The 14,580-nt window shown below is 43.5% G+C and overlaps 1 protein-coding gene across 13 annotated transcripts in view; it reads right to left on the bottom strand.

The window, feature by feature from the left end:
- The window catches only part of RYR1 (ryanodine receptor 1), a 169,619-nt gene that overhangs the window by 108,398 nt on the left and 46,641 nt on the right, over window positions 1–14,580 (bottom strand). For all 13 annotated transcript variants that reach the window (XM_056540397.1, XM_056540398.1, XM_056540396.1 and 10 more), the window contains 11 exons: window positions 13,806–13,918; window positions 11,298–11,397; window positions 10,033–10,129; window positions 9,871–9,945; window positions 9,536–9,692; window positions 7,273–7,437; window positions 7,028–7,149; window positions 4,721–4,907; window positions 1,420–1,555; window positions 283–378; window positions 6–124 (listed from right to left, as the gene is read on the bottom strand). In XM_056540397.1, coding sequence (XP_056396372.1) covers window positions 6–124; window positions 283–378; window positions 1,420–1,555; window positions 4,721–4,907; window positions 7,028–7,149; window positions 7,273–7,437; window positions 9,536–9,692; window positions 9,871–9,945; window positions 10,033–10,129; window positions 11,298–11,397; window positions 13,806–13,918 — 1,367 coding nt within the window. The remainder of the gene's footprint in view (window positions 1–5; window positions 125–282; window positions 379–1,419; window positions 1,556–4,720; window positions 4,908–7,027; window positions 7,150–7,272; window positions 7,438–9,535; window positions 9,693–9,870; window positions 9,946–10,032; window positions 10,130–11,297; window positions 11,398–13,805; window positions 13,919–14,580) is intronic.

Below are 14,580 nucleotides of genomic sequence, written 5' to 3' on the forward strand. Positions count from 1 at the left end.
GTTACCTTGTGGTTTCGTCCATGTTTATCCAGTAGAGAAATAATTGACTTGATATGATTTTCCTTAATAATGTTTAAAACTTCAGGGCTCTCTATCAAGACGCAGTACAAGACTTCCAAAATCCCTACAAAATAAAATATGTGCATGCTAAGATACAGTTCTCAATGGTCAATTACTTGGTGCCCCACATCCCTTCTATATATATGCCCTTGGATGACTTCAAGGAGGGTTTAGGTAGAGAACCTTACTGTACATTAAGATATTATGATCTCTGGCTTTTACCTGATGAAGCTTCCAATCGATCCAGTTTGCTGACCACCCAGTCCAAGTTACTGGAGAACAAGGCACAGTTGGAGCGGTTTCCCCTTATAAGTGCAGCTGTATGACAAAAAACAATGACACAGTGAAAAATGTGGACCTACTTTCAACAACCATTTGTAGAAACACATCCCTAGTTAGGTGTCTAGGCATCTAGGCATCCTAATTTGGTTCAAAATGTTATGAATGTTAAGTGTATATATGTTTTATTTTTTCTTAGGCCTAGGGGTGACAATATAATTAAACAAAGGCCATGGAACTACTCTACCACCTAATGTCTATAAGGCATCTCCATGTGGTCCAAGTGGCCCTTCTGTACAATCTATGGTCCTTTTCTGGTGGACCCAGTCCTAGTCCCCTGGCCCCACACCCCTAGGACTCTAGTTATCTTAATGTACATACAAATGGTTAATGTATTTGCTTTTGATGTATATGCCTTTAAGTCCTGTTGTTAAGACATGTAACCAGGGAAGGTGTCAGTGACCAGGTGACTTGTGTGGTGACCTATAGGACCCCTCCAAATTGGTCCCTTATAAACCAAGGGAAAAGCTAGATAGAGCACATCAGTCTAGAGTTTGCTGAGTACAGTACAGTCAAGACCTGAGAGTGTCTGGTGTCCTGAAGAAACCCAAGGCCTAACCACGCAGCCACGTGTCCACCAACCAAGTGCCCCTTGAGGTGAACGTCAAAGCCTGATAAGCAACCACAGGAATGAAGCCTAGTCAGTCATAGTCAAGTCAGTCAAATCTGCTAAAGTCAGCATGGGTCTGCATAATTCAGTCAAGTCCACTCAAAGTCACAGCGAACCTGCAAGTCATTGGTCATCTCCTTGGGCCTAACTGAGCTGTAAAGACTATTCCATCTATCTGCCACAGTAAAGCTGCCATTGTTCCTTAACTTTGCATTGGAGTGATTATCTGCCCCCCGCCTAGCCCAGGAACCAGCGGACATACCTCTGGTGGTGTAGAGGAAACCACCTCCTGTCGTCACGAATACAAGGGGTTAATGCTATCTGCCCCTATGGTAATAACATCTGCCCTTCATCACACCCTCACCACATCCATGTGCTGAAGGCCACCTATAAAAGATTAGTGTACTTACCAAGCAGCTCATAAAGTAAGTTTACAATCTCCTTCCAGGCCTCGCCAGCTTCCTCTCCAGCAAACTCTGCAAAGTGAGCGGCTGTGCTGTATACATTGAGACGGTCTATGCAGTCCAAGACAAGGGCTATTATTCCCTAAAGTGGAACAAACAAACAGATTGTAAAACCAACATATATATATATATATATATATATATATATATATAAAGAAGGGGTCAGCACTGAAGAAGCCTTTGAGCCACACACATAAATCAGAGGCCAAACCCCACATCCATCCAGGGAGATTGGGCATATCGTAGTCAGGAGTCAGATATGATGTATAAGCTGCTTTTATTGATCTATTCAAAAGTGCAACTTTTCGACAAACTGCATTTTTCAAGCCTGAAAAATGCAGTTTATCTGCCAAAACATTGCATATGATATTGCACATGATATCGGACTCCTGGCTATGCTGTTACCTTTCTCCCTGGAAGATTGTAAAACCAATGTAGTAGAGGAAAAAGACACAAAAGCAGCACTCCCACTGGAGAGAGTAGGATGAAGGACGGGTGCATGCAGGCAAAGGGTCCCGGTATGGATTCTCAGGTAAACACAGCAATAGGAAAAATCACCACCGCACTCACAAAATGGTGTAGAAAAAGAAGTCTGGCTTTATTCCATCAAATACAGGTAACATTTCGGCAGCGCAATTACAGCCTTTCTCAAGCAACTACCCAGTGGATATACAAAGGTGTATATATATATATATATATATATACACACACACACAGTATGAGTGAACACAGGTGAAGATCCATATACACTTAAAGAGTACCTATCACCATCTAAACTTTCCCTAATCCCCCTCCCCACTCTGACAAAGTCTATCCCTGCATTTATTTTGCTTTAAAGGGGTACTCCAGTGAAAAACTTTTTTTTTAAATCAACTGGTTCCAGAAAGTTAAACAGATTTGTAAATTACTTCTATAAAAAAAATCTTAATCCTTCCTGTACTTATTAGCTGCTGAATACTACAGTGGAGAAAGTTAATAAAGTATAGGGGTGTCGCTAAAATATAACATTTATTATTTTCCTTTAAAATCCACCAGTAGAAAATAGTGAAACCCAGGAAAATATGTGTAGGGAAAAGGAGTGTTGAGTCCAATTCTATCCCTTATGGATACACAGGAAAAAATATGGACTCAGCCTATAGTAGTATTAGGGATAAGTTAGACTCCTCCCTCATGATACGTCTACATCACACTTAGTCTTAGATGCAACCAAAGGTATTAACTTGTGGTATATCACTTGTTCCTTGTTTCCAACGCGTTTCTATCCGTGTGCCAGTAAAAAGGCACAAGGATGTCCTCAGGGGAACCAATAAATTCAGTAGTAGATGTATATAACAAAAAGTATATCATATATAATGTGATGCACTTGGGCTTAAATTGCCCCCAACATGATTTTCAGTTAGTCCAGGGAAGTAATCAGCCCATATTTAACATGTGGAGACCCAATCAGCGCCGTCTGTGTATAAATCAAGGTGATCCTGCAGTGGCAGGAGAGACGGGAAAGTGTCCCGGTCTCAGCGTGTGGCTCAGTGACGCCGGCTTCACTGAGCCACACGCTGAGACTGGGACACTTTCCCGTCTCTCCTGCCAGGAGCAATGGCAAGTCCATGGAGAGAGCGAGATAAGCAGGGCATATATATAATTAGCCATGTGGAAAGTGGACAGAGGGGAGAGGAACGTGAAAAAAAGAAGAGGGAATGTATCCTCTCTGTTTGCTCCCTGCTTGTGTAAAGCTTAGTGCTCACTCCCTCCTGCCTGTCTGACAGGCGGGGAGCTGCACCGAGCTGATTTCAGACTCACTCACTGAGTCCGAAATGCTTGCTGACAGGATTGCTAGGGAGACCCCTAGTGGAGAAGTTTTTAAAGTAAAAAAAAAACATGAAAGAAGGAAAACATTTTTAAATAAAAGCAATTAAAAAGTTGTTCAGAAAAGCTTTATCTTTAATATATAAAAAGTTTGTTTCATGAGAGGTACACTTTAATTGATAAACAATAGGATACATCAAATTTGATACATCAATCACAGGGATCATTAGGGAATGCACATATTAACATAAGTGATTACAGTATAGTGAGGCATGTGTATATAATAAATCATAAAACAATGCATAATAGGTTTGTGATATGTGATCCTGCAGTCTGATCCTTCTGTCGCATTTTACCCCCTTCTATCTACCTCCTCTCCTACTGCCTGTTAGCTATGAAGAAGAGGGCCTAAGGTAATGTAGACTGCTGAATCAAACCACTTACAAGTTCTGACTGTAGCCATGAATCTTTGTAGGACTGCCTGGCAGCTGTGAACCCAAAAGTTAAATGTGCACTGTCATGAACTTTTTTTTTTTTTCATATGTTGTAGTACTGATGTACTACAACATATTTCTAATATACTTTAATTATTATTATTTTTTTTAAATTAAAAACCTTTATTTTTATTTTGAAATCCGGCCACAAGGGGTCTCCCTCCTAGTGGCCGGCTGCATTCTGGCGTGACGTCACGCCTGAATTCGGACCGATGCCGGGCAATCGGTCCGAATTTATTCAGCCTGCGCTCGCTCCTTGTCTGTCAATCAGACAGGCGAGAGCGAACGCATTGGCTCCCTGGCCTCAGACGCCGGCCACTCCTCCCACACCATGTCGCTTCTGCTGCTGCTGCCCCTGCACGCTGACTTTACACTCCCTGGCCTCACACGCCGGCTCCGCCTCCCGCTGTTGCCTCAGGACGCACTTCGGTATGTGTGTTTCGGGTGGGGGGATTTTAGCGCCACGGCCATGAAATTTATTGCTTTCGGGGTGGGGGGGGGGAGGCGTTGCAGGGGTAGCACCGCGGCCATGAAATGTATTGCTTTGCGGGGGGGGGGCGTTGCGGGGGTAGCGCCGCGGCCATAACAAAGTTATTGTTTTCACCACAGGGTGCCTCCAGTTGTTTCACCACTACAACTCCCAGCATGCCCTGACAGCCAATAGATGTCAGGGCAAGCTGGGAGTTGTAGTGGTGAAACAGCTGGAGGCACCCTGTATAGGTGAACTCAGAGCGGAAGTCCCCCGCCCCCCAGCTGGCGCGACATCACTGAGCACACTACCAGGCAGACAAAAAGGCATTTATAATGTTTTAAAAAAAAATTAAGGCAGGGAGGGAGTTAAGGATGGATTGGCAATAGGCAGGGAAAGAAAAAAATAAATAAATAAAATAAAAAAGATGGTGGGAGCTACTTTTTAAGTCCAGAATAGTTGGTATCTGACAAACTCTTACCTCCTCCTGGAAGAGATTTTGACGGTTCTTCAGGGACCGTAACTTGGTCTGTTTCTCCTCATGCTGTAAATCCTCCTCTGGGTGCTGGAAGTAACCAATCAGATCTTGCAAGGTTAAGATAACCATTTCAATAGGCAATGTGACCGGTTTGGAAGGCTTGTTCTTTCCACTCAAACTGTCCAAGCCTCTGAATATAAAAAGCGAGATGTAAAAACAAAAACATGCACACTAAAAATTCCAAATTAACATTGTTTTATACAGAAATAGCCTAATATCTCATTTTCCCATATGTCAAATTCATGCTAAACCCAAAAGAAAGGAGAAACAGGTGAGAGAGATTAGCATAGGGCAGTGGTCTTCAACCTGCAGACCACCAGATTTTGCAAAACTACAACTCCCAGCATGCCCGGACAGCCAACGGCTGTCCGGGCATGCTGGGAATTGTAGTTTTGCAACATCTGGAGGTCCACAGGTTGAAGAACACTGGCATAGGGTATATATATTAGGGGCTCTGTCAAGTCTCCTATCCGAGGCCAGCATAGGATAAAGAAAAAGACAAAGATTCAGGCGCTGAAGGACAAGACAAGGTGGAGACAGTAAAACATTTATACCCAGTATGCAACGCGTTTCGCGCATGTGCGCTTAATCAGGCATCTGATGCCTGATGAAGCGCACATGCGCGAAACGCGTTGCATACTGGGTATAAATGTTTTACTGTCTCCACCTTGTCTGGTCCTTCAGCGCCAGAATTCCACTTTCCTTGGAGATTTTTGTTTAGCATAGGATAAAGGGAGAGATGCTGAACTTGGGAATATAAAGTTGTCAATTATAAGTTTCAGTACTTCTGTCCTCATTTTCCTGCTCACTTATAGAGAAAGCCTGTGAGTCCTGTTTCCGTCTGCCACATATTGAAAGCTTTTCCTATATGAAGTTGTACAAGAGAAGCTGTCAATCACTATGTGTGGGTGGGGGAAGAAGGACTCACATGCTTTGTATACAAGTCCAGTTAAGTAGCTAAGCAGCTTTTAATATGCAATTACTGGTACAAGTAAAAAAATTTAATAAAAAAGAACAATATACCTCCGAGCCTATCATCTTCCCCTCAACTGTATGCGGCCCTCATATAAAAAGACCAGCCAAATTTACTATAGTAAAGTTTATTTTGGATTAGCGTCTTTCAATATTAAAGGGGTACTCCGGTGGAAAACTATTTTATTTTAAATCAACTGGTGCCAGAAAGTTAAACAGATTTGTAAATGACTTCTATTAAAAAATAAAATCTTAATCCTTCCAGTACTTATCAGCTGCTGTATGCTCCAGAGGAAGTTATTTTGTTTTTTAATTTCTTTTCTGTCTGACCACAGTGCTCTCTGCTGACACCTCTGTCCAGGCCAGGAACTGTCCAGAGCAGGAGAGGTTTGCTATGGGGATTTGCTCCTGCTCTGGACAGCAGAGAGCACTGTGGTCAGACAGAAAGGAAATTCAAAAAGAAAATAACTTTCTCTGTAGTATACAGCAGCTGAAAAGTACTGGAATGGTTAAGATTTTTTAATAGAAGTAATTTGCAAATCTGTATAACTTTCTGGCCCCAGTTGATTTAAAGTAAAGAGTTTTTCACCGGAGTACCCCTTTAAAGGGGTACTCCCATGGAAAACTTTTTATTTTTAAATCAACTGGTGCGAGAAAGATAAACAGATTTGTAAATCACTTCTATTCAAAAATCTTAATCCTTCCAGTACTTTTTAGGGGCTGTATACTAAAGAGAAATCCAAAAAATAAATGCATTTCCTCTGATGTCATGACCACAGTGCTCTTTGTTGACCTCTGCTGTCCATTTTAGGAACTGTCCAGAGTAGGAGAAAATCCCCATAGCAAACATATGCTGCTCTGGACAGTTCCTAAAATGGTCAGCAGAGGTCAGCAGAGAGCACTGTGGTCATGACATCAGAGGAAATGCATTTCTTTTTTGGATTTTTCTTTAGTATACTGCCCCTAAAAAGTACTGGAAGGATTAAGATTTTTTTTAATAAAAGTGATTTACAAATCTGTTTAACTTTCTGGCACCAGTTGATTTAAAAAAAAAAAAAGTTTTCCATGGGAGTACCCCTTTAAGATAAGGAATATCTAATAGTACCTATGCTGCTGAGCTCTTCTTTAAACATCTTCGCAGTCATTGGCATTTAAGCATTATATTATAAAGACATATGTATTGTACATCAATATGCGTGTCATAGTTCTGAAGCTGGCTGTAATACGCAGTGACCCATATGCAACTATTAATATGAATTGAGACTCTGAAGGACTCACTTGATGAAGACATTAAAAAGCCCAGCTGTGCTGTATATCATTCTTGCAGCTTGAGACTCCTCTCTTTGAGAACGTGACAGGGACAAAGCATCATCCATGTGACCTTCTTGATGCAAGATAGCCTTAAAGAGGCAATGCAAAGTACATGGAAAGGGAGAGACAGAAAAATAAAAGAGAGAAATCAACACCTGAGAGGCATCAACCACCTGAATTTGAGGAAACCCTTCTTTATGGATAGAAGTTACCTTGCGTTTTACAGGACCCAAACGGACCACTTTAGAATCCGCAGCACCATATGTGAGCCAAAGAGCACTTTGGACGTGCTGGACAAAGCACATGGACTCTCCATACTTGATCTCAGCAGGGCCCATCCCTTCCACATCTCTCTTATGTGCAACATCCAACTTTTCCTGTAGAGGTTCATAGAGAGCCATTATAAGTCAATTGTTTTTATTGTTTTACAGATGTTGTCTGGCTTAAAATATATATGTGACAATCAGGACATTCGAAGTTAAAGGAGTACTCCAGAATAGAAAAATTGCCCCCCATACTGCCAGCAGTAAAAAAAAAAATAAGATGTACATACCTTCCTTCGCTCCCCCGCTGCCTCCGGTAACCGGCTCCGGTCTCCTCCGCGATCCTCTTCCTGGTTGCCGGTGGTCGGCGAGTCATACTGCGCTCAGCCAATCACCGGCCACAGCGAAGTCCCGACTCGGCCGGCGACCGGCACCTGATGCCGGAGCCAAAAACGTCCCACTACCGCTCAGCCTATCACCGGCCGAGTCAGGACTTCGCTGCGGCCGGTGATTGGCTGAGTGCAGTATGACTCGCCGACCACCGGCAACCAGGAAGAGGATCGCGGAGGAGACCGGAGCGGGTTACCGGAGGCACCGGGGGAGCAAAGGAAGGTATGTACCTCTATTTTTTTTACTGCTGGCAGTATGGAGGACAATTTTCCTATTCTGGAGTACTCCTTTAATAGAGGGGTTTCCCCTATTTGTAAGTTCTGTCTATAGACTGAACAGGGATTAACAGAAAGAATCTCTTTCACTGGAGGACCTAGAAAATTCTGTAACAGGGCCCTTACTTGTTACTTGTAATACTAGTGCCCACCAAGGACAAGTCCTGAGAATAAAGTGTGGGAACTCACCCAAGATTTCCTCTTAGGGTTGCCACCTTTCTTGCCAAAAAATACCGGACACGCTAATTTGCATAATTAATTATATATGCATGACATCACAGGATACACATATGCGGGGAAAATTGTGTCCTATTCTGACCCCTAAAACTTTTTTATTTCTCCTGTATTAGGGCTAATTTTTTACACCCCCGATCTGTACTTTTTATCAGAACCATTTTTGTTTTGATGTGACTTTTTGATCTTTTTCTTTTTTTTTATTGAATTCGGCAGTTACACTTAGTTACTAACTACAACTCCCAGCATTCCCTGATACAGCCTGTGGCTCAGCAGCTGCCTCAAACGAAAACTACAACTCCCAGCATGTTGGACCATATAGTATAGGTTATTGTTTTTTCCAGCCAGGGGTGCCTCCAGCTGTTGCAGAACTACAACACCCAGCATGCCCGGACAGCCAATGGCTGTCCGGGCATGCTGGGAGTTGTAGTTCTGCAACAGCTGGAAGTACTCTGGTTGCATAATTTATCAAAAGGTTAGGGTGTAACGTTCCGGGAGTTGGAGGATTGGTTGCATAAATGCCGGCCAATGCATTGCTGGTAATATATATATATATAAATACCAGCAAGGTGGCCAAAATACCAGCCAGGTGGCGACCCTACTTCCACTCAAGGCCTCATCCTGCAGGACTCCTGCTAATGGGAACAGTCTTCCTGCTCTAGAAAAAGTGCAGGAACTCTGTTCCCATGTGTTCCTGGTACCCACCCTATAAAGAAAATTTTAAAATGACATTCAGATATTATAATATTTATTTCTTAATAAGTGGCATTTGGGCGTTCACATGCACATGACCCGTAAGGTAACTGCTTCCTTTAAACACAATGGCCCTGATTTACTGAAAGTGTTGTGTAGGTTTCTTTGTGGGTTTTAATTCCCTACAATTTTTTTTCCACTGTATTTACTAAGGTTTCCCTACATTTTCCACTTTTCCCTACATTTTGCCTATTTTTTTTTACACATCTGATCTGTAGGGTTTTCCTCAGCTGAAATCCACCACATTTTCTGTGGAAACCTTAGTAAATATGTTGAGTTTTTGTGAAAATGTCTGGAACACGCCCCTTTTCAGTGGCCCCACCCCCTTTTCCTGACAACCACACCCCTTTTTCGAGTTTTCTGAGTAAAATGTAGAGTTTGTCAGGTTTTTTCAATTCTGGCGCAAATTCAGGCGCACAAGACAACAACATGTCGGGTTTACAATAGTAAATCAGGGCCATTATATCAACACTTCTGACAGATGTATTGTTGGTCCAAATCGGCAAATTGTAGAATTTATTTGTTCCCCTGTTGTCAAGAATGTCTGCAATCACCATTACCTTAGAAGCCCGGAAGCAGAAAGAAGTGGCCTTGGTGTTGCCTTTCTCAGCATCCAAAAGTATTAGGCCCTTTTCCTCATCTCGGGCCAGGTATCTCCCCGTAGTCACGTGACGCACCCGAAATGGCTGTCCCCATCTCAAGTGGCTCCCGCTCCAACTGTAAAATGAGTGACATAGAGATCTTCTTATTAGCATCATTCTACAATACCAAGCTAATGCCAGCCCTCCTGGGATAGGCGACTAGAAAAACCGAACTTCTGGATTGTGAATTTAATTCAATATTTTGATGTTTCTGCATTTTAGAGCTAAAATTAGTAGAGCGGTTTTATAATTACCTAATTCTCAAAGGCTCCAACCTCCACAAGGACCGAGCATGGGAGCACACGGCCCCTCCTTCGTAATGGGCTATCCTGTAGAAATGAGAACAGAGGAAAGAGAATTTAACTACTAGATCACTGAACCACACTGCTGGGTAGAAGATATAGAATGTGACTGACCTACGCTGCTCCTCTCCTTGGTCTGTAGATGAAATGGTCAAACATTCATCCATGTGGCCATGAAACAAGCGTAGGACATCTCCACCAGTTAAGAATCCTGTGGCAATATCCAAAATGTTTATGTATCAGTTCAAATTCTTATATTTGTTACAACTAGATATTAGAGATCGCATAGCACTTCTTTGATATTGATTATATATAGAATAGAAGTTGTTTATGAAGGGCCTATTGTGCAATAAAGGGCTGGTTTAGGGGTAAAGGGATTATCCAGGTAATTTCTCACAAAAAACAACACCACACCTGTCCTCAGGTTAAGTGTGGTATTACAACTTAGCTCCATTTACTTTAACGGACCTGAGCTGCAATACCACACACAACCTGAGGACAGGTATGGTGCTGTTTTACTGGATAGCCCATTTTTCTAGAAACAGAGCCATTTTTCTATGTAAGCTGTGTACTGGATTGAGACTAAGCCGAAATACTCAGAAGCATTTGGGCCTTTAGAGGGGAACTCTGGTGGAAAACTTTTTTAATTTTTTTTTTTATTATTTTTTTTTTAAATCAACTGGTGCCAGAAAGTTAAACAGATTTGTAAATTACTTCTATGAAAAATCTTAATCCTTCCAGTACTTATCAGCTGCTGTATACTACAGAGAAAGTTGTTTTCTTTTTGATTTTTGTTTCTGTTTGACCACAGTGCTCTCTGCTGACACCTCTGTCCATGTCAGGAATTGTCTAAAGCAGGAGAGGCTTGCTATGGGGATTTGCTCCTGCTCTGCACAGTTCCTGACCTGAACAGAGGTGTCAGCAGAGAGCACTGTGGTCAGACAGAAAAGAACTATACAACTTCCTCTGCAGCATATAGCAGCTAATAAGTACTAGAAGGATTAAGATTTTGAAATAGAAGTAATTTACAAATATGTTTAACTTTCTGGCACCAGTTGACTTTAAAAAAAAGTTTTTCAACCCTTTAATGCAAACCTCATCTACCTTATGCCATGTATCATACTGTTGTCTTCGTACTGTGTGTGGTAGAGGGACATTTGGTCCACTCAAGCACTAGTGCCTGGCTACTTCCTCTACGCCCATATATCTATACCCCCCAAGCAATACCATATTCAGTCTATGGATAAGAGTGACACTGTTCAGGTATTGGTCAGGTACATAGTTGAAGTTTTTTAGGGTTTGCCTCATCTCAACCATAGGAGCTACAAAGCCAGACTACCGCATTACATAACTTACAGTAAGAAAATTTGGTTACATACCTTCAGCTATTTCACAACCAGAGGTAATTGGATTCATGTTCCATAGAGTCTGCATGAATGAAGCATCCACCTGAAGGTCCCCACTTGCTGTGGAGAGGTGCTGTTAAAATACAAAGAAATTGTCTAGTAATAATGGAAAAGCACAATAGGGGAGAATCTTATCAAGGCTTGCCAGTTTCTTGGTCAATATAGATCAGTGGTTCTTAACCTGGGTTTGATCGAACCCCAGGGGTTCGGTGAGTCAGTCCCGGGGGTTTGGCGGGGGAGGTCACAACAGGACAGGCAAACCAAGCAATTGCTACGGGCCCCAAGCTGGCAGGGGCCCCGAGCAGAGCCGGTGTTTGCCCGTCCTGTAGCGACGGGGCAATTCCCCCCATCACTATTAACTCCCTGCGGCCCCACATTAAGTTTAAAAACGCAGGGCCGCCGGGACATAGCGCACGCTGGGAAGTCACTGATATCCCGTGCGCCCATGGAAACGAAGGCGCCGAGGACCAGAGGATAGAGAAGGAGGAAGACGCCCGCTGGACAGCTTGGTAAGTAACCAGCGGCACGTCATCTTCGGTGCACTGACCACCGGTCCCGAGACCTACTGCTATAGCCGGAGCGGTGGTCGGAGCACTGAAGTGGGCAGTACACAGGCATACAGCCTCCAGCCATACACTGTATATGGCTGGAGGCTGTATGTCTGTGGGGGAACACTGCCTACATCAGTGGTCTTCAACCTGTGGACCTCCAGATGTTGCAAAACTACAACCCCAGCATGCCCGGACAGCCGTTCGCTGTCCGGGCATGCTGGGAGTTGTAGTTTTGCAACATCTGGAGGTCCGCAGGTTGAAGGCCACAGGCCTACATAATGTGGGGGAACACTGCCTGCCTAATGTGGGGGAACACTGTCTGCCTAGTGTGGGGGAACTCTGTCTGAATAATGTGGAGGAACGCTGCCTGCCTAATGTGGGGGGAACACTGCCTGCCTAATGTCGGGGAACACTGCCTGCCTAATGTGGGGGAACTCTGTCTGCCTAATGAGGGGGGAACACTGCCTGCCTAATGAGGGGGGAACACTGCCTGCCTAATGTGGGGGAACACTGCCTGCCTAATGTGGGGGAACACTGCCTGCCTAATGTGGGGGAACACTGCCTGCCTAATGTGGGGGAACACTGCCTGCCTAATGTGGGGGGAGACACTGCCTGCCTAATGTGGGGGAACACTGCCTGCCTAATGTGGGGGAACACTGCCTGCCTAATGTGGAGGAACACTGCCTGCCTAATGTGGGGGAACTCTGTCTGCCTAATGTGGGGGAACTCTGTCTGCCTAATGTGGGGGAACACTGCCTGCCTAATGTGGGGGGAGACACTGCCTGCCTAATGTGGGGGGAACACTGCCTGCCTAATGTGGGGGAACACTGCCTGCCTAATGTGGGGGGAGACACTGCCTGCCTAATGTGGGGGGAACACTGCATGCCTAATGTGGGGGAACACTGCCTGCCTAATGTGGGGGAACACTGTCTGCCTAATGTGGGGGAACACTGTCTGCCTAATGTGGGGGAACACTGTCTGCCTAATGTGGGGGAACACTGCCTGCCTAATGTGGGGGAACACTGCCTGCCTAATGTGGGGGAACACTGCCTGCCCAATGTGGGGGAACACTGCCTGCCTAATGTGGGGGAACACTGCCTGCCTAATGTGGGGGAACACTGCCTGCCTAATGTGGGGGAAAACTGCCTGCCTAATGTGGGGGAACACTGCCTGCCTAATGTGGGGGAACACTGCCTGCCTAATGTGGGGGAACACTGCCTGCCTAATGTGGGGGGAGACACTGCCTGCCTAATGTGGGGGAACACTGCCTGCTTAATGTTCGGGAACACTGTCTGCCTAATGTGGGGGAACACTGCCATTGTTGAGAAAATGACATGAGAGTGGCACTTGCCAAGGTAAAGCATTTCTGAACTGGTCTCTGAAAGACAACAGCAGAAGTCACTGATTTGCAGTAAATATTCATTATGTTTTTGTGTGAAAATCATGTTTTCGTGGTTTTGTTCTTTGTTCTTAATGGTTTTGTTCATTTTGGGCACCTAGGTATAAATATATACTTAAATATATACCTCCTATGTTTTGAATTTGAAAAATTCATATTTTATTTTTCCAATTAAGAGGGGTTCGGTGAATGCGCATATGAAACTGGTGGGGTTCAGGACCTCCAACAAGGTTAAGAACCACTGATATAGAGTAATCTTTTGCGCATTTCCACTTTACTCGATAGGTGGTATAGAAACCACATGTCAAATAGTGTGCAAATTCATCAGATATTGCACTACAGTTTGAAATATTATATGCAATTAAGTATGGCAGGAACAAGAAAGTATAAGCTAAAAAAAAAGGTGTGAAAAAGTCGCAAATGATAAAATGATAAATTCTCTCTATTGTATATAGCCATAGATAACAGGTAGAAATTAGTGAGCAAATCTGTAAATTTACATCAAGGAACACAAAGTATCTTTGAACTTACCAGATACCTCTCGGAGGATACACTCACTAGGATCAAATCATCACCTATTCGCACCTTCTCTCCTTCCGAACGCTGTTTGGATGCTGGATGGATGGTCCACCAACAAGCTTCACCTATTCAAAAAAAAGAATGAGCTTTAAGGTTAAATCTAAAATGTTGGGTATCATATGTAAGAAATGACCTTTGCTGTTTACAGTTGAAGGTGGAGGCCTTTCCAACTGGGACCTTTTATTTTTGGGATATATTTTAGTATGCATTAGGAAGTAATGCATATTTATTACCTTTTGTTAGGCTAGCCTTACTGTTTGTAAACTATTAGGGGAATTTTATTTTTGTAATCCCTTCTGTACCTGTTGACATTATGATATACGGTATATATATATATGGGCAATGTCATGAAATCAAAAAATTGATATGTTGTAGTACTTAAGTACCACAACCTAGCTCTAATATACTTTAATAAAAAAAAAGTGATTTTAAAACAGTTTAAAATCACTTTTAAATTCGGCCACTAGGGGTCGCCCTCCTAGTGGCCGAATGCATTGGGCAGTGACGTCACTAATGAATTTCGACTCGTTGAAGCCTGGCAATGAGTCGGAATTAATTCACTGCGGTGCTCGCTCCCGCCTGTCAATCAGACAGGCGGGAGCGAGCGCTTTGAAAGAAGAGGACGCGTGCAGGCTCCCTGGCAGGCCCCGGCTCCCGGCGACAGGTAAAAATATCTATGTTGTGTCTGTTTTCAATGTGTTTTTGTGCCTTTGCGGGGGGGGGTAGT

This window comes from Hyla sarda, chromosome 9 (genome assembly GCF_029499605.1).
Source record: "Hyla sarda isolate aHylSar1 chromosome 9, aHylSar1.hap1, whole genome shotgun sequence".
NCBI lineage: Eukaryota > Metazoa > Chordata > Amphibia > Anura > Hylidae > Hyla > Hyla sarda.